Source organism: Epargyreus clarus, unplaced genomic scaffold (genome assembly GCF_041222505.1).
Source record: "Epargyreus clarus isolate Ecla_fem2 unplaced genomic scaffold, WU_Ecla_fem_2.2 ptg000019l, whole genome shotgun sequence".
Classification (NCBI taxonomy): domain Eukaryota; kingdom Metazoa; phylum Arthropoda; class Insecta; order Lepidoptera; family Hesperiidae; genus Epargyreus; species Epargyreus clarus.
In genome coordinates, this window is record NW_027332227.1 from 12901719 (window position 1) to 12926236 (window position 24518).

The window sequence follows — 24518 nt, forward strand, 5'->3', positions numbered from 1 at the left end:
AAAATCCAAGTATCAAGTCAAAATGGAATAATAATATCGATGTGAATATAATTTGCCCCAAAAAGAGTATTTTTAATGGAGGAATTGTAGGTATGTCAATAAGATTAAATGCCCTTTGATAGCACTCTTCAGACCAAAGGCATGACGATGCCTAAGTCCAGCTACTAGTAATTATATTGTAATTGTTAAATGTAACCAAGAAAGGTGCAAAAAGAGCTATCCTTCAAACGATGATGCATGGCGACTCCTCTGGTGCCGTAAACGTTCATAGGCGAAGGTGACTGCTTTCCACCAGGTAGCTCATCTGCCTTATATAACTTTAAACACAATCTAGTTTCAAAGTATACGGTAGGTAGAAACACTATAGGTAAGTAATGTTATAGTGCGGTGACGTACAGGGAAGAACCTCAAAGTGAGACCCAACAACACCGGTAGTCGCTAATTGGATGTAACGTAAGATCCTTATAGTTGCACTGTTCCTGACTAAGGTATTGTTCCTTCCTGGAAATCATTTACGTGACTAAGAATTTTGGTTTAACTTAAGTTAACATATTATAGGTACGTCCTTCAAGAGTTAAAGAAAATAAAAGACGCGTGATCATTATTTTATTTTCAGTTAGAAAAATAAGACGTATATTTTTTGTTTCTGTATTTCAAAATATAATATTTTCCAAAAATAATATGAATGGTCCATCTATCTGGCCACTGGTGCTGTTAAAATTCTCATCTATAGAATGAAGTTCTTCTAAATATATTTTTTTATGTATGACATTGACAATATTTAAATAAGTTTTGTACCGTTGCGTGTATTTCTAGACTTATTTTATTGAGTATAAAATAAAATATAAAGTTTTATATAAGTTTATTTTTACATTGAAACATTTCCTGACGTAATGAATTTTAGAGATGTGGATTTCAGTGACCCAAAAGTTATGAAGGTTGTTCCATATAGGCGGAGGAGATGTCCAGTTGTTGTGACATTAGGTAATAGTGTTGTCAATATCCCTAGGAGACCTGTTTTGGCCATTGCATTGATGCTCCCTCGTTTTGGCGACTTGCTCTGTACGGACGCGGCACCGCAAATGCGTCGTGTAAATAAAGCATCACATTTTTCGCGATCAGGCGCGACAGATGCTCAAACATATACATATATCTTGGAGTATGGCATATAACCACTGCTAAGCTCACAAAAATCAGCGAAATCATCAATCACCGATAACAGCAAAGGAACATGGTTACTAACTATATCTTTTGTCCTTTGCTTGGCCAGGATGCGTATACGAAATCGACAGGCATTGAAATCTGAAATGAACTTCAAGTAAGAACATTACTGCTGTTAAAAGCTTCCTAAGTCTAACCAAAATCTATTCAAAGTCTAACCTATCCAAAGTCTAATCTAATCTATCTAAAGTCTATTCCAAAGTCTAACCAAAGTCTAAGAAAAAACTATCAATAATCCTTATTGTTTTATAAAATCTTATGACCCTAATTTCAACTATGTTTACGTCTATATGCCTTTTATTATAAAACACATTGTATTTATTCACAGCTGATACCCAAATAACGCCAGTGGACATCCAGAAAATGCTAGAGGCCGGTATGAACGCAGCAAAGTTTAAAATGTCCTACAGCACCACAGGGGACAGGATTCGACTCCTGGGCAAAGTAGATAAGGCCGCTCTGGCATGTTGCAAGAAGCATGGCCTAATTGACTGGCCGGTCGCTACTTGTATTGAACTAAAGACGTGTATTGTTAAGACTGGGATGCTTGAATCTGTAAGTTGGTTTTGATTTAAGTTTAAAAGTATCACACGGTAAGGGAATAAGGTATAATAAATATATTTATTAACATCTTAGTTGGTTTTATATCCTACATATATGCACGTGTGTCTTCCATAAATGAGGGATGCCTAAAGCATACCTCATTACGCTTGTCTAATAGTGGAGAGTTGTTCGAATAAAACTACAGATATTCAACGTTGTGTCAGACAAAAGTTTATTTTTCTAAATTTACAATATTTAAGAACGCCTTTACTTACTTTGTAGATGGATCAAAAATTCCGCAAACCAAATAGCCATGAGTGCTTCATATCGATTACATTAATAAAATGTACAATAACTTCATTTTATCTTATTTATTATTTTTATACATCAATAATTACATGATATATAAATCTGATACAAAAATACACGCACGTCACCCGGGTGTTTTCTTGTTAAACACAATTTCGTATTCAAAGTAAATTTTATATTTTAGGATAATGAATACATTATACTTAAAGAAGGTACAGAAGTTATACTAACTTGTAGTGTACACGACTTCAATAAATGCAACGAGCGCAAAATATTCGTGGACAACCATTACGTGTCCAAAGATGTGAAAGTCGGTACAGAAGTGTCTATCGAATCTGAAGAAATCATACTAAAATGTATAGAAGTTATAGATGATAAACGCGTCAAATGTGTAGTGACGAAGAGTGGTAAATTGACTAATTTATGTAATGTGTGTTCGAGATCAGAAACACATGCACGACCTTACATCACGAAGAAAGATCTGGAGATCGTTAAGTTTGCGCTTGAATATCAGGTAAAGACAGAGTTAGCGTTACCTGACATAGATATTATAATTGCTTTATAGATTGGTTTTTCGTATTTAAAAACAGTAGATTTTAGCAGATACTACATTATTTTATTTTCTATACTTTACTTATTATTACTTATGTCTTTATTTGACCAACTTAACACACGCTTAAGTAACTCTCGTCTTAATTTTTATATTACTTAACAAACCACACAAATGAATTGCAGGTAGATATTATAATCATAAATTACGTGAGACATGTGGAACCATTGAAGAAAATCAAACAGTACATAGGGAAGAAAATAAAGCGACCCTTACTTATTAGCGGGATTTGCACCCAAAAAGGGTTGGACAACTTCGATGATATTATAAAGGTAACTTTTCATGTTGTAATGTACCTACACGGTTACACGAGAAGCAAATAACCAGCTTGTGTAACCTAAATGGACATGCTCCTCAGGGGACAAGGACCTTTATGGGAATTTCTAAAGTAATTTTCACAGGATGATGTTAACTCTGATGTTGATCCAACTTTGCGATCAAATAAGGAATACATAAACAGAAGCATTTGCCACAGGCATAATCGTCACGTGGAACCAATGATTCTACACAAGCTTGTCTTTTTATTACAACAGAATAATTCTGTTGTGTTCTAATATACCTAATCTTCCTCAAATGATATACCTACCCTATTTCGCGTGGTTACATATAACTAATTAATATAAAGTTAAGTGAAGTAATTCAATTACCTAAAACAATATATTGGCCACACATAAGTACATTACACTTTTCGCTCTCTAAGAATCATCTAAGAAGCTTTTATCATTCCGGCACACAGGAATCGGATGGCATAATCATGTCGCGGGAATATCTGAGTTACGAGCTGGATCCGTCCAAACGATATCGGATGTCACGAATCCAGAAATGGATGGGAGCGAAGTGTCAGCAGGTAATTATAGTAACGATATAACGGGGAAATTCAATTTCAGCTTATTTTTGATGACATGGCGTGACTGCCGTCACTAATATTTATCTATCTTAGGCCCTGTAAAATTTTTCGCAAACATAAATAACGTGCGACAGAGGATTTTACAAGAAATGTAGTAGGCTATTTTTATCCGGTGAGTTTATAGGTATTCAGTAAAAATCGTCGAGAATAAAAAAAATACAAATAACGAAGACAGATCGATACGGATGTAGATAAATATGTTACTTACGGCCCAAGTCGTGAAATAACAATGTAAATCATATCGTTAACATCCTAATTATAGACAAAAAACCTAATATTCAAAATTTTATAAATTTGAAAGAAATTGAAGTTGTCTCCTAAGTAAATTTTGATATGTTATACGAAGGTGCTATATATATAGTTTAATTATACCAGGCTGGCAAACCATTCTTCATTTCCGGAGTATTCCAAAACGCTTTAAAAAATGGAATATTTGATGACACTGAAATATCTGACGTGACCTATGCAATACTTGATGGTGCGAGTGGGTTTATTCTCAAAGATTGCTATGAGATCGATTACTTACTGGCAGTCCTGAATGCAATGAAGCTTTTATGTTACTCTGTTGAGCCTTTAGTCACAAGCAAGATTGGGTTTTGGCGGATAGTTGAAGAGGTAAGTAGTTAGTAGTAGTATAGAAATATTTTTCCCATTGCCAGCAAAATCATATTTGCCTTAACTGTTATACAATTTTTCAAAGAGTAATTAGTGACTAATCCTTTAGACCTCCGTATGCTCTTGAAGACTACGGCAAGTTTCACAGGGTCATTTGATTATATTAATTAATGCACCATTCATATAATTTAGAAAATAATATTAGTTACATAACAAAAATTGTATGCCGTGTGTGCTTCTTTGTTATGCATCATCTAAGATTTAATATTTTTAATTTATTGTTTTTCATCTTTTCTTGATATCCTACAAATATAGTCGTAGAAAGAAATCTAACTTACATTTTTTTTGGGATTGTAGACCAAAATGCCACTAAACGCAGCCGAAGCGGCAGTGATGTCTTGCGCAGCGGTAGCTAACGTGACCAATGCGACCCTGGTTGTCATTCCTACAGTCACTGGGAAGACCATCAAAGCTCTCCACCTGATGAGGCTGTCTTGCATCATCATTACTCTCAGCTCGAACAACTTAGTTACCAGACTACTACATACATACAGGGGCGTGTATCCGCTTATGTACGTAGGTAAGTTGCCGCTCCTTTGGTATCCCATTTTATGTGGTTGAGACACATTTGAGAATTAGACGTGATACCAGAATTTCAGTGCAAAGTTGTACTATGTACTACAATATTCTTTATCGATTGAACAATTATACATTAAAAGCAAATATAAAAAAAATAAGTATTTTCACTCTTCCAAAGTGAAATTTGATGTAGAGTAGGACGAAAACTAAAAAATAACCGTAGTGACATATAATTTATAGACACCAAGTTGATTTATTTACATGACTAACAAATGAAAATTAAATAAAAAGTAAGAAAATACTATAAAAATATTGTATTAAATTTGATCAAACTTAATAAAACAAAATTAAATGTCTATTGTGCGTATCGAGTAGGATTACGAACAGCGGCTTTAATTTAATTGCAAGCCACGATCCATCTTCCTCAAATTTCGTAGGAAGAATCAAAGTAATCAAAAGTTTAACATTACATTTGAATCTTGGGGAGAATTCTATTGAATCGAAGCTCTCGAAGGAAGAACTCCAGTGCATTTCAGCATGTAAGCAAATAGTAACTTGGTAGCTTTCTAACTTTTAACTGTAAAGTTTCCTCGAAACCACCCAGAGGATTCCGTCTTTATACTTTTTATCAATAAGTTCCTAACTTCCTACTTTCTGCTCTTGTTACGTATTCGACTTTGAGTGTATACGTTTGACAAGATGCGTCTCAAAATCTAGTTTTATTAAGAAATGCATCTTAGTTTTTCAAGATTCGTCGTTTTCAATAATATTTGCTTAGTATATGGAATATGGATCAATTTCTGAACGTTTAATTGGTAATAGGATTGCGCGACAATCCGCACCGCTGACCGCCACTGACCGACGATCGATGATTAACCATCGTCATTGTCTACGATAAATAACTTAAATTAACAATAAATTGTTATGTTCGAGTTCAATATGTTACACATTACGTTCTACATGTTCTACATTAGCAATCTTAGTCCAAGAACAACATGAGGTGTTATTTAAATCCAGTTTTTTCACAGGAGCTACGCACAAACAATGGCATGCAACCGTCGAAGCCAATGTCAATTATGCCATAGAGTTCGCGGTAAAAAAAGGTTGGGCAAATTACGGTGACGCTTACGTGACTCTGTATAGAGACTCCGAAAACAGCTCCTTCTGTGATTCTGTTAGCGTTTTCAAGGTCACCGTAGCAAAGAAGTCTCTGGTCGAGTAAGTATCTGATTGAAACAATATTTAATGATGCGAATATGGTAGAACCCTCTGTGGTTCTACTCCGGTGGCACTACCACCACACCTATTTCTACCTAACAACAAAAATGTTAAACACTACTGTATTCTGGTTTCAAAGGTGTGGTTAGGAAGACATACTTATCCCAGACGTGCCAATTTAGTCTTCAGGAGTAGCAACGCCTCTCTTCGCTAACCTTAGGTAGGAATCTTATCTTATCGGGGCTTGATCAGAGAGATTTCATGCTCAAAATTACAAAAAAAAATATATAATGGAATTATTTAAACCTTATTTAATGGAGTTATTACAAAAGTTTTCAATAAATTAATCACGTAAAAATTCAAGAATTATTGCTCAAAATAAGATAAATCAAATAAAGCTGATATAAAGCCACGATCACAAATATGATTGGTCATTACATTATTAGTCAATCAGGCAGCAGTCGGCGGCAATCAGCATGCAGTCTGATTCAATTAACGGTCAACTCTGCCGCTTACCGCGACGAGTTTCCCGTCATATCAATTACCTGTCAGTCCTAGTGAAGATTTGTTAAATTTACTGCAATACATAAATCTTACATATACTTTTTTATAATAAAGAAGTAGAAAACAAGTTTAGAGCTAGCTTGATGGCAACTGGCTACTGCTGCCCATAGAAAACTCGAGATACGATTAAAGTCCTACCTGGAGTCACCTCGGATAAGTATGTTTCTCTTATTACACTCTTCAACTCAGAACACAGCAACACTTAATACTGCTATTTTTGGGTAGAAACAGGTTTGACCGTGGTTCCGTCATAGTCGAATCAGACTGTTGTTGAAATCCAAACTTTGTATGGACAAATACGATCAAGTGGTACATTTAATAGTAATGAAAATTAGTTAGCCTTATTATACTCTCGTAAGCCTGATAAACAAGGTTCAAATTGGATAAACTTAAATTATACTCTTAAGATTTACCATAACAGCTTTCTCTTGAAATATATTTAATGAAAACTTATTTGAATTTTTTAGATGTCCTGATGGAAATGAAGATGAGGAGGGATAACTTTCCCGGAATTTTAAGAGGAGTGTATTAATTTAGAAAAGAAATATTTATGATTATATTATATTTTATTATATTTAAATAAATATATCTTATTATTCTACAGGATTTAATTTTTACACATTTTTGAGAGATTAACACGCGTAAAAATGTTATGTCCATTTAAAGTAAACAACGAAATCACTACGATGGTAAAACACAAAGATCAACAATGGAACAATAACGTAAGGCAACAATATGCAATGTATGTTCATCGAATTCTGGTAACAATAATAAGTGTCAAATAAAAGTGACGAAAAAGCTTTGCTCAAATTGTTCGCACGAAGAATTTGCCGATAGTCCGCGGTCCGTCAAGAATACCGCCATGAAAGTCCGAATTTTCCCTATTTTTTATTTATCCCGTTCGGAGGCTCGTTTTGATCCCCTAATGGTTTTTCCACAAATAAAACTCGGCTTTGTTTATTTTCGTGAGGTTTATTTATTTACGCGGGCGTTGTTAGCGACAGCTGCGCGTGTTTATCGTTCCGCTTACCCTGATCAGGATTTTTGTAAGAAAAGCGGTTTAATCTAAAGGTGTTTGTGTAAAATCATTGTTCAAGTTAGAGAACGGCTTGTGGTTCAATATTATTTGGCTTTAGTTATAGATGTCTATGTGCTGCAGTAACTACATAATGATAAGTGGACTTTATGCCTCCCGCCACAGAAAATGCGGGTAGCATTGGAGCAGGAGTTTCTTTTGTTTTTTGGAGCAGTAATTCTGAAATATATATTGACATACCGAATGTTATTATAGAACACAATAACAGTGTGTCTACTCCTTTATTTGATAAGACAAAGAAGTGCAGTGTCAGAGGACGCTACCTTCATTATACGATTATTTAGCAGTTTAAGTTAGCATAGCATTACTCATTAGTCTTAAATTAGGCTAGATTGTAATTAATATAAAGTACCGTATTACTCACTTGGTACTTTATATACCTATACAAAAAAAATCTGCATCTCTAGATTATCTGCATTATATTAAATAATTACTAGCAACACGACCCAGCACTGCTCCTTAAATGCAAAAATACATGGAAATGCTTCCATTGCAACCAAACCATGTACTATACCTTCTCAAATAGTAAAGGTTTTTAAAATTTCTTGAAAATAATATTAAATTTTAAATTTATTTTTATAAGCTACATCTATTTACGCTACGTTGATAACAGCTGCGTTTGTTGATCCTTCCGCCCTGAACATCCTTTCGCCCCACCTGGCGTTGAATATAATCCGACAATGATACCCGCTTCTAACGAGAAATCCTTTTTGCAAACAGATCTGGTATCGGAAATGTAAATACAATTTGAAATTCATTTTATAAAAATTGTATTTTTTATACTTATTTCATTGATGGTTTGATGGTACTACTTATTGCCACCTACAATTAAAAACAACACTAATATATGTAGTCAGCTAGTTTTGTTTGTTCCGTGCAGTCAGCCTTCCAACCATGGAATAAATATTATTGTTCCGTGCTTTCAACGACAAACGTGTCACAAAATATGTGTTTATTTTTATAGTGGTATTTATTATATTTAACTAATGGGAATGGACATTATGGGAGAGGCAGAAGAATTTAGTATACCACGCTGGCCAAAGTGAAGAGCATAATTAACACAGATATATAATATTAAACAAAAAAAACCATAAGATTGCTTAATACACGAATGCCATGAAATCGAGCTATGGTTTCGAATCTATCCAATATACTTAATAGAAACTTAATACTCACCCACCATTTTCTTCTATAAAAAATAAAAATATAATTTGACATAATGAACTGAGAAGATTTTTGACATATGTTTGGTGTATCGCCCGGACGTGCCTGTTAAGCTTTTTTTATTTTTATTTTTTGTCTAGGAAGTTATATTTTAATATTTTTTTTAATTATATCATGGTTTGGCCAACGAGTTACGATGTAAAGCTAGGTGAAGTAAGTTAAAATAGTAATATAATGATATTTCTGGCGACAGAGTACAATGAATCAATTATCGTTTAGCGTCTAATCCTAATTTCGCATGCTTATTTCAATTTTGTCAACGATTTTACTCCTGAGTAGTCACATTGAATGTCTCGAAAAAATGGATCTGCCCCCACACCCTTTAAACAAGCAATATCACAGCAGTGCCAAAACATAACAGTGCTATAGGAAACCATCATGGCAGAAACACTGTGGCAGTACAACTTCTACAGATGACGAAACGCAAGTTAATGAGTTCTACCACATCAAAATTCTAATCAAATTTAATAGAGATAGAGTTATAATTAATTAATATAAATTACAGTATGACGCCATGCAGTTACCAGGACAGCAACTACCCTCATCTCACGCCCATTCTCCGCTTGATCATTTACTCAACTTAGACATCAATGCACCTCCAGCTTGTCAGCGTCTCACAGGCATCATTGCTGCAATAGGTAGGATATTGAGAGAACATACTTTAGCATTTACACATGCACGCTCGTTGACATAATATGAACATAAACAAACATTTCACATAATAGATGTGATGCTGCCTTTGAAGCCTAAATTAAAATGACCTTTGTCTAACTGAGGTCTAACTTTATATCACATTTGTAAGACATGCATTGTTGGTGGTGATACTATCAAAGTCAAACCACGAAGAACACCTTAAAAAAATATATTGTTTCTATAATATCCAAAATTCCAGGAAGTTCAACAAACGATATAGAAGTGATGGAACAAATGATGGCTGCTGGCATGAACGTGGCATTACTTAACCTATCCTTTGGATCAAGGGAAGAGCATATAGAAACTATAAAGATGCTACGGCAGGCTGCCAAGAACTACAGTATCATCGTCGGGAGGAATTACCCATTAGCCATCGCAGCTAGCCTGGGTGGACGCAAAATCAGAACGGGCAAGATAGCTGATGTAATTGTTTTATCTATACAATGGCAATATTTCCTTTTACTATAGAGATCTAGTCCTTTCTCGGATACATTTAGATAACTACGCTCATTCTGAGTGGGTTGTTAGGCTTCATATACCTTTGCAAACATTATGAGGAGCTTTGAGGCTTGTTAATTACACATCCCAAGCGATAACTGGGTTCCATAAATAACGTTTATTGTTTTGTAACTTCTATATTCTTGTTTAAATTTTGTAAAAAGCATTTTAATTTATTCAATTTCAGAGCTACGGCGAAACAGTAGAACTAAAAACGGGTGAAGTAGTTCGACTAACAACAGACGAAACATATAGGGATAGGTGTTCTACGTACACAGTTTATATAGACTTCATGTACTTTGCCGACCAAATGAAGAAAGGAGACGTTGTTTTATTGGACAATGAGAAAATAGCACTCAAAATAGAAATGATTTCTGTTACAACGATGACGTGTAAGATCGAGAGAGGTGGCTTCCTCGGATCACATAAGGATGTTTTCGTTCCCAATGTTACTCTTGATATGCCTAATTTTACGGAAAAGGATAAACTTGACATTGAAATGGCTAAACACCAGCAGGTATTTTGTTTTTAAATAAATTTACATTATATTTAAGATTATCTTAAATATTTCATATGGATAAGATTGGACGAGGTAAGACAGGTATATATATGAGGCGTTTCAATTTAAATTTAATCACCTAGTTACGAATGAGAATAAACTTTATTAAAATATGATAATAAATCAGTAATTGTTCACGTTTAAAATACGCAATCATTTTTATCAGTATTGTAAACACGTAAAACAAAATGTTTGTCTCGCGCTAATGAAGAGAATGCCAATTCGTTTCAGTTAGACATTATAATAGCACCCTTCGCAAACTCCGCTGACGCCGTAACGGAACTGAGGCAATTAATGGGGGATAAGGGGAAAAAAATAGCAATTGTTGCCAACATCCAAACTATTGAGGGATTCCGGAACTTTGATGAGATTCTTACCGTGAGTAATGCTAATAGTGTTAGAAGTCATTCTGATTTATATACCGCATCATTGTTGAACTTTTCTTGATTCGACTTTAGAAAAATTAGTATCATTGTTATTTTAGCCTTACAGTGACAATGTTTATTATATGTTTGGTAAGTTAAAGTCTACATGAAGCGACCTACTTTAGTCCTCAGAGGTGATAAAACAATTGTATTCGACCTCAGGTGGAACTCTAATTCTATTTGGGGTTAATTACAAATGATGAAGTATAGTAGTAACCACTCGCCATAAATTTATCAAACAAAAGGAATAATCGTTACATCGTATTTCTATATTTTAAGGTTGCAAATGGTATAATGATAACAAGACAAGAACTGGGATCGGATATCTCGCCGGAGAAACTTGTGATTGCTCAGAAGAACATGATTGCAAGAGCTAACATGGTAGTAATATCAAAATGAGTTTTATCTATTGAAGTAGACTTAGGTTCCAATTAAACTGACTCAGTTAAGTTGTACAAAAATTAATGGTTCCAAATATTGTATGTGAACTTTCGAAAAAATTGTTCTTCATTGCGTACAATGGTTCGGAACCCTTCTATTGGTAAAACCTCTCCTACTCTAAGAGGAGACCCATAACCCAGCAGAGGTACACTAATGGATTGACGATAGTATATCCAATATTTCTGGTCAATATTTAACAGTATCTGAAGACTCTTTCTATGCTCTCATCTTGGCATATTACCATAAGAGTCGATATGGTAATATGCCAATACCATACAGACATAATCCAAGAAGCATTTCGATTATATTAGAAGTTGATTAAACTTGTCCGTAAGCGGGAACGACCACTTTATCTTTCGTTGATTGAATAAACATACATGAGTAACCTTAAAATTCACAAAAAATCTTATTTTGCAGGCAAACATCCCAGTCAGTGTAAACGCTCACCTCTTAAGCAGTATGAGGTCCAAAAAGATCCCACTACGAGCCGAGGTCCTAGACATTGCAAACTGCATCATTGACGGCGCTGATGCCCTGGTGTTGTCCGCTGAAACAGCAGTGGGACTGTACCCTGTTGAAACAGTAGCTTGTCTTGCCAGCGCTTGTAAAGAAGCAGAGGCTTGTATTTGGTCGAAGCAGATATTTAACGACTTTACTGATAAGGTGAGTCTGAATGTACTTCCGCATAAAGGTTCTTCATAAAATGTACATGAGCATAATTTATTGAAACTTCGCGCCTTATAAGTTTGAATAGGGGCTGAGACTTACAGCCTAATGCCCGTAACTACGACCACAAAAAGCCAACTTAAGTGTTTTTTACATAAAAAATAACTTAGTAATTATTATATAAATTGTCTTTAAAGAGACTATATTTCTTAACCTAATAATAATCATATTTAAACTACAATTTATTTCCTTTATCTAGTTAGAAGCTGCTTCAAAATAATAGTTTCAGAAATGGTCGCAATTCTATGTGTAATCCCATAACACGACGATAAAAATGAACTACGTGTAGTTATCGTACAAGTAATATTATAAATGTGAAAGAAAATCATGCTTACTACAGCTTTATTATGTTCTGGCTGCAATTATTTTGAGACTATATTGATAAAATTTGATATACATAAAGTTTCAACACTCAGCAAATACATGCACAATTTTTCGTTAAACTATAATTATATAGATTCATATAAGAAAGTTATGTAATATTATGAACTTTATTCGATCCATTTCTAAACAAAAAAACTAAACTACTGGACTTCTAAAACATTAGGTATCTTAGTGAGATAAGTGATATTTATTCTAAAAACTCACATGAACAAAGTCGCAACTACAGCCAGTACTTACCTTATAAAGTGGATTCGCGTATTCTTGGCACTGAAAATTCATAGTCTAAGCGTAAAACATTATTACACTTGTTCCATATTCAACGGACCTAGTGCCTATTCTTTTTAATAGCTGCCTGAGATGGCCGAGTAAATTCCACACTTATTTTTATAACATCGTAAAATTCCGGCCATTACCCTAATTAGAATTGCATTTTTAATTCGGCTTGAGAGTAATTTGCTCTTTAAACATTTATTTTTGTGTATGAAATATTACATTCATAAACATTTTCTATTTAAAATATACTTAAGTTCTTTGTAATAATCATAATTAAATTCTGGACAAAACATATATAAGTTAGCGTAACATGTTATACGAATATAATATAACGTACTCAGCACTCATATTGAGTCCACTCCATCTAACATTGTTGAGGTTGAAGTAGCGTAGTTATATTACCTTTATGTACTAAATAGGATTCACTTGCATCCCTCCCACAAACATACTTATGAATTTTATTCGATCCATTTCTAAACAAAAAAACTAAACTACTGGACTTCTAAAACATTAGGTATCTTAGTGAGATAAGTGATATTTATTCTAAAAACTCACATGAACAAAGTCGCAACTACAGCCAGTACTTACCTTATAAAGTGGATTCGCGTATTCTTGGCACTGAAAATTCATAGTCTAAGCGTAAAACATTATTACACTTGTTCCATATTCAACGGACCTAGTGCCTATTCTTTTTAATAGCTGCCTGAGATGGCCGAGTAAATTCCACACTTATTTTTATAACATCGTAAAATTCCGGCCATTACCCTAATTAGAATTGCATTTTTAATTCGGCTTGAGAGTAATTTGCTCTTTAAACATTTATTTTTGTGTATGAAATTTTACATTCATAAACATTTTCTATTTAAAATATACTTAAGTTCTTTGTAATAATCATAATTAAATTCTGGACAAAACATATATAAGTTAGCGTAACATGTTATACGAATATAATATAACGTACTCAGCACTCATATTGAGTCCACTCCATCTAACATTGTTGAGGTTGAAGTAGCGTAGTTATATAACCTTTATGTACTAAATAGGATTCACTTGCATCCCTCCCACAAACATACTTACTCGCAGTCCACGTCACACTATATAGTCGCTTTTGTCCTGAATACCTGAAGATGGTAACAGATACTCGTACATTGCTATTTGAAAACCAAGACTTAACGCCCCCTATTAGTGTTATACGCGGTATATCTCAAATGTTCAATCAGATTTTTATTCTGGAACCTAATGATTCTAACGGTCCTAATGTAATGAAACCGTTATTTATTTATTCATGTATCTCCCCAGACTCCAATACCATGTGAGCAGGCCACAGCAACTGCAATAGCAGCGGTGCTTGCAGCACAGCGCACCATGGCAGCCGCTATCATCGTGATAACCACTTCAGGGAAGTCGGCCCACACCGTCTCTAAGTACAAACCCCGATGCCCGGTCATAGGCGTCACCAGATACCCCCCGATTGGCCGGCAAATGCATCTGTGGAGGGGAATCATGCCTGTTATTTATGAAGGTTAGTGCGTAAAATCGAATTCTTCATGGCTTGAAAGTCTACTAGTGCCACGCCTAATGTAAAAGAATAGAACAACTAGCTACGCGCTACTGTATTCAGCTGTAAAGGATGTCGTAAGAAATAGGCGTAGGTACACAAAATTGCACCATAATTCCCAGGTGTGGCAACGCGGATAAAATTAAGTGTACGAGGCGAACAGACTTACGCCAATTAATTATAATCAATCTTAATCAGGAACATTGACAATTAAGGTAGGCAAACATTGACAGATTTCGAAGTTTGGTAGACAAAAAATAGATTGATTTTATTTTTAACTGGCGTTAGTCTAAAACGGTAGAAATCCATCAGTGGTCAATCTCAGGTAGGACTTAAATATAGGGTTTATATGGGATCAAAAAGGTATTTTTTAAATTTCAAGACTTCTTGCTTTATTAGTTACGTAAAACGGTTTTCTTATTTTTACTTACTCAGACGATTTCAAATAGCCCTTTATTAAAATGGATTAAGATACCTAAAGAAGTGCTACATAAAGCAAACTAAATGTATTTGTATATACGTAAGTTATAATAGTGCAGTCCAAAATTAAAGTAACACTACTTAAAATTACTCTCATAGATTCACCAGACCCTGACTGGACCGTGGACCTGGATAAGCGGGTCAAATTTGGGATAAACTGGGCCCTAGAACAAGGGTTTATAAGAATCGGTGACCCACTTATACAAGTCTCTGGTTGGCGGCAAGGTTCAGGGTTTACGAACACCATGAGGATTGTCTACGCAACTGCAGATTATTGATTATGATCACTAAGTTCTTTTTTATTTAAAGTATTTTATATTATTTTATTTTATGATGATTTTAGTACTTTATTTTATTATTGGGAAAGTGATTTAAATTTATTTAAATTTATTTTATAGATTATTATTATTGGTTATTCTTTTGGTATTGGTTAAATATTTAATATTAAAAATACTTTTTCAATTTTTGATTTTATTTAAGGTGTCCATTTGGAAGATTTAAATTATGTAAATTTTAAAATTCGTTATAATGTAATGTGATTGCTTTATGTTTTTTTAGAATATTTGACGTAAACGTAAGCGCAGTTCGCCTCGAGTATAATCTAAATCAAAATGGCGGCCGATAACAAAATGGCGATCGACATCAAAGAGTCAACTTCACTTACTAGTTGCAGGCAATTTTCACCGCTCGACGCATCGGAATTGAAATCGCCATTAAAATTTACGCCAAAGCCAGCGCACGACCTGAATCTAAATAGTGAGATTCGAAATGGCGTAACGAATAACCGGTGACGAAATGGCGATCAGCGTCAAAGGGTCAACTCTGCTTACTGGTTGCAGGCAATTTGCACCGCTCTCTGAGGCTCCCGAATTGAATTTATGTTACCTCGCCTTCACGTCAGCTACACACTGACGTCGCGTGTGACGAACGAACTTAATGTAATGTTGGAACAACAAATAACTATGCAAAGTTATGCGCGTATTAGTACTTAATAATACTCTCTATAACGGCAAAGGTAAACATCCTAAGAAATCTACAGGACAAAAAAAACGTTCAAAAAAGTTCTCAGAGATGTGTGAATTCTACCATTTGACCAGCGCGGCAGACTACAATATAAATCTCTCTTTTCCAGAAGTGGATTTGTGCTAGTTGTTGTGCTAATTGCTTACAAATTGAAAAATCTGCAATGATGGTAATATTATCACTTTCGGCATAAATAAATCTAGATAGTTGTTATTTAAATGAAAAAGTTCTATTCGTTTTCAAAAATATAATACTAAGTTTACGTAGCGCATATGATGTATTGTTGAAACACGTTACTATTTAGGTCATGTCCCATAATCAAATATAATACACAATGAACGGTAAGTAAAAATATATGTATTCGTAAGTAAAGCAGCAAAAATACAGAAATGCTATTGCGAGTTTTTGATACCTTTATAGGTTTTAGAGTCAGTGTGTCTCAGAATCACATACACGGTATATATTAATCGCTTTGCACGCCAGCAACTATGATCCTTTTGAAGATTGCGATATTATTTTATCTCCCTTACTTGAATATACATTTCATGCCAATAAAAAAATAATTTAGGTAGAACGACGAAAAAATAAAGATAATTTTGTAGTCACCATGAAAAGTGGAACTATAGGTCAATTTCAGAGTGAATTTGTTATTTATGTAATGGAAGTTGCAAATAAATACATAGCCCACTGGCTTACACGTAGATTTTCACATTCTACCTCACAATCATATCAAATCCATAAAAGACGCGCTGCTACTCGAGAACTAAGATAACTCTATAGTGACCTATTGGATTTCACCCATAGATTAGTAAAGATTACTCACTCCTAACAAGAAAATGTACCCAGTTTTGAGAATTGAAATAGTTGCGTAAAAAAGTTTTGCCACGTCTCCGTGCTAAAATGTCCCTAAAATATTTGATATATTTATTTATTTATTATGTAAATTACGCAGTATTAGTTATTTATTCGTAAATTTTCTCTAAAAATGTTTTTATTTGTCAAGAATTAAAAAAAATAACTTACTAATAAGCCGTTTGTGGCTTCATTCAATTTCAAGGCGGCGAAGTATCTTTAATAATCTATGATTTCACCTGACTATTATAGGATAGAAATAGATTGCCAAAAAGAAAATAAGAAGTTATTTCCATACCGCCCACGAAAAAGAAAATAAAAGCAATTTTCCTAACATCCACTCAAAAAATATCTCGTTGTTTGATGAGGTCATCTTGTAAAATTGTGAAAATTAGCAATTAGACCCAAGTACTTGTGGCGATGAGAAAATTTTCGCTAAAGTGGACGTTTTGTATTTTGTTATAAATGGTGATAGAACCAGTATTATTTGACCGGGGAGGTATAATCTAAATACTTTTTTCTAGAGCCTTCTTGAAGTGGAAGAGTGTGGCTGCCGAGTAACTTATACATGAGGTGACGATTGCACTCCTCAAAAGTGGCAACGCATCTGTTTTTGGCTTTAGGTAGAACTAATTTCCTAATATCAGCCGTGTGGTGCCGGCCTCGAATAGCACCACTCCCTCTCTTCCCGTGGATGTCGTAAGAGCCGACTAAGGGACAAATACCAGGAGATGGGCAGCAGCATTTTCCCGTGTAAGAATAACACCTACTGCGGTCACCAACACGCATGCCAGGCGCGGTGACTATGGCAAAAACCCCCAATGATAGGTGCAGAAAAGCCACGGCCCCCAGTCCCCGGCGGCCCCGCTATTCCGGGCTATGGTAGCGGCCAAGGTAACGGCGGGGCAGGGGGTGCTAAGAATCCCCGGAAGAGAGTCGGCTACCACACACGACGACTTCTGCACCTGGCAACATACAATACCAGGACACTGAGGACCGACGAGAAGATACAGGAACTGGAAGAAGAGATAGACAAGTTAAACTGGAGTATTTTGGGATTATCAGAAGTCCGAAGACAGGGGGAGGACACGGTAATCCTTAAATCCGGCAACTTGTTCTATCACCGGGAGGGCGAACACCTGTCTCAAGGAGGTGTCGGGTTCCTCGTCCACAAATCCCTCGTTAACAACGTGGTAACGGTCGACAGTGTGTCGGCAAGGGTAGCGTACCTTATACTCAGAATATCTAAACGGTATTCGCTGAAGGTCATACAGGTATATGCGCCGACGTCGACACACCCAGACGATGAGGTTGAGGTTATGTATGAGGACATAAGTAGAGCCATACATACCTCAAAAACCCATTTTACCGTTGTTATGGGGGATTTTAATGCAAGACTAGGCACGCGAAATGGTGACGAACTGAAGGTGGGGCCCTTTGGAATTGGACAACGGAACCACCGAGGCCACTTGCTTGCCAACTTCTTGGAGAGGGAAGACTTCTTTATGATGAACTCCTTCTACAAGAAGAAGGCACAGCGAAAGTGGACTTGGATAAGTCCCGATGGTACCGTCAAGAACGAGATAGACTTCATTTTGGCAGACAAACGGCACATATTTAATGATGTCTCTGTGATCAACAGGGTGAAAACCGGAAGTGATCACCGGATGGTAAGAGGCACATTAAATATCAACGTTAAGCTCGAACGGTCACGCCTGATGAAGTCTACGCTCCGCCCAACATCTGTCCAAATCCAGGGCTCCGAAGGCTTTCAGATTGAGTTACGAAACCGTTTCGCGTGCCTCGATTCTTGCGTTTCCGTGGACGATATTAACACCCAGGTTGTAGCAACTGTCCACGAGGTAGGGTCTAAGTACTTCAAGGCCCACTCCAGTGGTAAGTCTCGAGTTCTCTCAGAGCATACTCTCGGTCTTATGCGGGAGAGACGAGAACTGTGTGTGCAGTCTCCAACCTCAATGTCGAAATACAGGCTGCTTAATAAACAGATCTCCCAAGGTAGGCGACGCGATTGGCGTTCTTATAACGCTAATCGCGTAAAAGACGCTATTGAGCGAAACCGAGGCTCTAAAGTGTTCGCAAGAGATCTGTGCATTGGGCAGAGTCTGTTGACGAGGTTGAAGACCGAGTCGGGCACCATAGTTTCGTCTAAGCCCGAAGTTCTGAGGGAGATCGAGAATTACTACGGACAGCTGTATACTTCTGCACGAGTTCCAGCCCGTAAGACTGTGAACGACAAACGTGCTAAGCTGACCCGACACTACACCGAAGACCTCCCGGAAGTCAGCCTGTACGAGATTAGAGGGGCTCTCAAACAGCTTAAAACCAACAAGGCACCGGGAGATGACGGAATCACAACAGAGCTGCTAAAAGCTGGCGGAAAACCCGTACTAGTGGCGCTCCAAAAGTTGTTCGATTCCGTGATCAATAGCGGAACTACCCCGGAAGCGTGGAGCAGAAGCGTAGTGGTACTGTTCTTCAAAAAGGGCGATAAAACCCTATTGAAGAACTACAGGCCCATTGCGCTTCTGAGCCATGTTTATAAGCTCTTTTCGAGGGTCCTCACTAACCGTATTGCACGCAGGCTTGACGACTTCCAGCCTCCCGAACAAGCCGGATTCCGAAAAGGCTACAGCACCATGGACCACATACACACGCTCCGGCAGATTATACAGAAGACCGAGGAGTATAATCTGCCGCTATGTGTTGCCTATGTGGACTATGAGAAAGCCTTCGATTCTATCGAGACCTGGGCAGTGCTGGAGTCCCTTCAGCGATGCCAGATCGACTATAGGTACATCGAGGTGTTGAAGTGTGTATACAAAGCCGCCACCATGTCAGTCCGAGTACACGATCAGAGGACGAACCCTATCCAATTGCAGCGGGGAGTTAGACAGGGCGATGTTGTATCGCCGAAGCTGTTCACCGCTGCGTTGGAAGATGTGTTCAAGCTGATGGAGTGGAAAGGTCTTGGCGTTAACATCAATGGCGAACACCTCACACACCTTCGATTTGCCGATGATATAGTCATCTTGGCAGATTCGCTGAGGGACCTCAGTAAAATGCTAGGAGACCTCAACAGTGCCTCACAACGGGTGGGTCTTAAGATGAACATGGACAAGACGAAAATCATGTCAAATGTCCATGTCACACCCGTACCGGTAGTTGTTGATGGCACTCCTCTCGAAGTTGTTGACGAGTACATTTACCTGGGACAAACGATCCGGATGGGTAAGTCCAACTTTGAGAGGGAGGTCACTCGAAGAATCCAACTCGGCTGGGCTGCGTTCGGGAAATTACGGAGTATCTTCTCGTCCAAAATTCCTCAGTGCCTGAAGTCGAAATTATTCGAGCAATGTGTGTTGCCAGTGATGACATACGGCGCCGAAACGTGGTCGTTTACTGTAGGCCTAGTTCGAAAGCTCAGAGTCGCTCAGCGTGCTATGGAGAGGGCTATGCTTGGTATTTCGCTACGAGACATGATTCGCAACGATGAAATCCGTAGACGAACTAAGCTTACCGACATAGCTCTCAAAATTAGCAGGCTGAAGTGGCAATGGGCCGGCCACATCGCTCGGAGGACCGATAACCGGTGGGGAAGGAAGGTCCTCGAGTGGCGACCACGCGTAGGCAAAAGGAGTTCAGGCCGCCCCCCGACCAGGTGGACCGACGACCTGAAGAAGACGGCGGGAAACCGCTGGCTTCAAAGGGCACGGGACCGGTTGGAGTGGCGCCAATTAGGGGAGGCCTATGTCCAGCAGTGGACCTCAAAAGGCTGATGGATGGATGATGGATGAATTTCCTAATATGAGTTGATTACAAATGTCTTTGAGCGACATCGACTACTTGACATCTTTAAAAATGTAATCTAATGAGACTTAATCCCCAAGTTTTCCTAAAATTATCTTTAAGAAAATCGTTTTTTTATCTTATCGGCTTCAAATATCTTAGAGCGCCAGGTATCTAAAAAGTTTATGGGTGGCAAAACCCAGGCGAGTTACCTTTAACGGATGCAATTACCCGTTCCCACTGCACGGCACAGTTGACGGAGCGGCAGGAACCGGGCAATTTGTGCCTAGTGGCCTGTTGTTGCTTTGGACAATACCTAAAGCCACGTTCTAATGTTCATTGCAGGTTCTTCAATTTAAGACTGCCTTTCATCGACAGTCGATACCTAAATTTCATAGGAAACAAGATTTACTTAAACTTAGTCACTGTTTGTATCATTTTGTTGTTCTTGATAAGATGAAACAAAAATATACCGGTTCTAATTAGTCAAGTTCAGAAGATGATAAGATGATATGATGATAGATTTAAGAGTCTGTATCAAATCAAGAGTATCAACTTATCTTAATTGGCACTTTAGCCTGTTTTAAATATGTGGACTTATTTCGAAGGCAAATTTAGGCTACTCAAGAATTCAATCAGCCTACCAAGTTACGTTTGTTCGGAAGTACTTAGCGGGCAAGTGAATACGAAGTTTTGATCGTCCGAAGACGGAGCGTAGCCCCAATTACCGGTCGACCTTGTCTGCCCTCGACGAGTCTCCAGTAATCGATTTGTTGGCTCTTCAGCATTTGGAAATACGTGACGCTCGTATCGTAAATAATTTTCTCGGCATTAGCTTATTTTATTTAAATATAGTGTTAAATATTGGCATCATCTGTATTCGGCATGTTCGGCACTCATGGTCATATTGGTCATATTTTCAAGCATGTCACCTTTTTTTTTCTTTTCGAGGGGGAAACCTTCAAAAGGTATCCGACGACATGGGAGCGACGCCGGATTATGTAGGATTTTTACCGCACTAAAACCCCCCCCGGTGGCCATCCTCAGCGCTTGTTGGAGAACTCCGGGATCCGGGAACACAATCGGAGTCCTCCAGGCACGATGCCCGGATCGGGCTCTGCTCTGGGGGAGCGTTCGCTCCTCCCACAACATCTGGTGATTACAACGGTATGCGACCACACATACCGCCGTCCTTCCCGGGGTAGCATACTGGACGGTTCGAGCTCCCACTCCTGCCGCCCGCAACCCCGGAAGCTCCCTTTTAGTCGCCTCTTACGACAGGCAGGGGATACCGTCGCCCTATTCTAGTCCCAGAACTACAGGGTCAAGCATGTTAACTATCAGTAGTAGAGAGCGCGTGGAATGAGTACCGCATGAAAGCGATGGTAAGACGTTTAAGGCAGATTGATCAATTCTGATTCCGTTACATACTATCCATTACCATACCACGATGGGATTAACCTAAACTGAATTTCATTATTTATTTTTATCTTTCCCGACGTCACCTTACTGAAGTAACTAATATCATTTGTATACAGAAGCAAGACGGAATTAGAAATAATTGCAGACATTTTGCGCAATTTTTACGCAAAGTATTTTTTACGTTGCTTCTTTGCGTAATTTTCAACGTGTTTCGCGCGTTGTTTCTACTTGTTTTATGAATGTTATAAAACTTAATTATTAATTTTCGTAACACTGGAAATGGAAACATTATCCCGAAAGACGTGGTAATTACTTTTGTCCAACGCAATGGTCAAAATGTACCCAATTTTACATTTACACAAGACAGGCGTAATATTTTTTGAAAAATGTTTTCATGTAATCTATTAACCTTTAAACTGAATACAATTTATCTACAAACTCTCCAAACAACAATACCTCTTTTAGTTAACTTGTGAATAATGAAACATTATGGTTCTAACAGATAATGTAGGCAAAATACAGCTGAACTAGCGAAAAAATTGAATAAGTTTTTCAGTTTTTTAGGTAATTATGCTTCAGTTTGTTAATATCTCAGTTCTTAAATTTATAACCAAAACATATTTTAATTCAAAGTCGCAGTCACTTTTGAAAACAACCATATATAATCGACGTCGTCTTGAAGGTATTGTCATGTATAAGTATAGTCACATATACGGTACGGAGTAACGATATTACAATTACACGTAAGTAAGTACACACTAATAACACATATATTAATGCAATAAAACAAAAAATCTTTGGAATTTTCCTTCAATCGCCCCAAAACTTAAAACAAAAGACCCACCATACCAATCGTATCCAAACATAGCCAATACCCCGAATCCCAGCCGCAGTTATTTAAGCACGCGTCCTGAATTATTAATATGTGCGGCAGTGTTGATTGCATCGCCCGATGCAATCATTAGGGGTTCCTTTGAACGGCAACGTCGCGCACACTTAACGAGGTTACCGCCGCTATATTGCCTGACATGTCTAGCAACTAGATGCATGTTGAAATAATTTGAACTATTAACATGCAAGTCGTAGGCTTAGGTGCTCCCATTTGGGTATCAGCAGCAAGAATCAGATATTTGCGTGAAAGTTGTGTTTGTCGTTTCCAGATGTTAAGATGGCTCACCAAATACCTTTCCTGCATTAAGGCAGTATTGAGATTTTTTTTTATTTTAAAAACGATTACGAAGCTGTTGATTATCTTTAAAATTGAACAAAGTTCTTTTAAACCTTATCGGTTACATTTTGATCGTTTGACGCTTAATTTTAAAGGTGTTATGATTTGAATGATATGGTAAAGGAAATAGACATTTATACGAAACATTCCAACTTAATCCTCAGGGATAGCAATGCACATGGGGCCGATGTCATGAAGGTCTCTGATCTAGGGTTGGTCCATGGGCGGCAATGGTCACTTATGTACTATTCTTAAAAAGGAATGCTGATTTGTAACGTCTATATTACAAAAACAATCAATAAAGCACATCGATTGTGTAAAAGGTCGAAAACAACAACAAACGAACCAAATAAATATCGCTGAATTACAAAATTTGCAAAAGGTGTCTTCGTAACTTCTGTACAAACCCCTTGGTATTTACGTCACCATAAAACAAGCCTAGATAAGAACCCGGCGGTAACGGCTGCGGTAGGTACCACAATATTATTTATTTTATTCAATATTTCACCGGCGATAAAATTGTTCGCGAAATATTCAAGAAGCGCCCGCTTTGGCTATCTTAGTTCCTACTTTTTATTTCGTACACGGGAATATCTTAACATACTGAATAAGTAAATTACTGAAGTAGGTTAAATTTCTCATAATTTAGTGAACTTGTCAACTCTATTACTATTCTGTAAACATGAAGTTATCCTACAAAGTTTAAATGAATATTTTGTAATTGTACTTAACGCCCAATTTATTATTATTTAAATTGATATAGTTGGGATGTTTACTCATATTTAACAATTCCAGTCACAAATATGTCATTTTTGCCAATCTTAATTTTGTTAATGTTCATTTTGTTACCAAAAATTAAAATCTCAATTTAACGTCTTGTACTTTTAGATCATCTTTTAGTACTAATTACATTAAACGGCTTCATTAACATACCGTGACCTAAATGAAACTTTTATTTAAGTCTAAATGCTTACGCGGAGTGGAAAAATAAAATAGCTTTAAATTTACTTCTTTATTTAGTGGCCGTAGCCAGATGAGTTGATTAGCTGCTGAAGCGCTTTAGAAAGCGCCAACAATTTCTCACATTTTACATCTTTCCCCAGCAAGTTTTATGTTCAAGGAATTTACTGCAGTGGTTTTGCATACAGAATCGTAAATCCTTGCGGATTCCTAGTTTTCGTGGATTTGCAAATTACGGAAGCATTCGGGAGATAGACCGGTGACTTGAAAAACCTGGATGCGCACTGAATAAGAAATCATAAA

At 37.0% G+C, this 24518-nt stretch overlaps 1 protein-coding gene across 1 annotated transcript; it reads left to right on the forward strand.

Moving 5' to 3' along the window:
* Positions 1 to 778: 778 nt before the first annotated feature.
* On the forward strand, positions 779 to 14432 carry LOC140750311 (uncharacterized). The gene is made up of 16 exons (XM_073083764.1): positions 779 to 984; positions 1550 to 1776; positions 2258 to 2587; positions 2809 to 2955; positions 3420 to 3530; positions 3966 to 4205; positions 4563 to 4785; positions 5813 to 6002; positions 8880 to 9039; positions 9392 to 9524; positions 9779 to 10002; positions 10265 to 10594; positions 10868 to 11014; positions 11341 to 11442; positions 11920 to 12165; positions 14185 to 14432. Exons 1-16 carry the CDS (start codon positions 894 to 896, stop codon positions 14410 to 14412), a joined length of 3129 nt encoding a protein of 1042 aa, XP_072939865.1. The 5' UTR covers positions 779 to 893; the 3' UTR covers positions 14413 to 14432.
* Positions 14433 to 24518: the final 10086 nt, after the last annotated feature.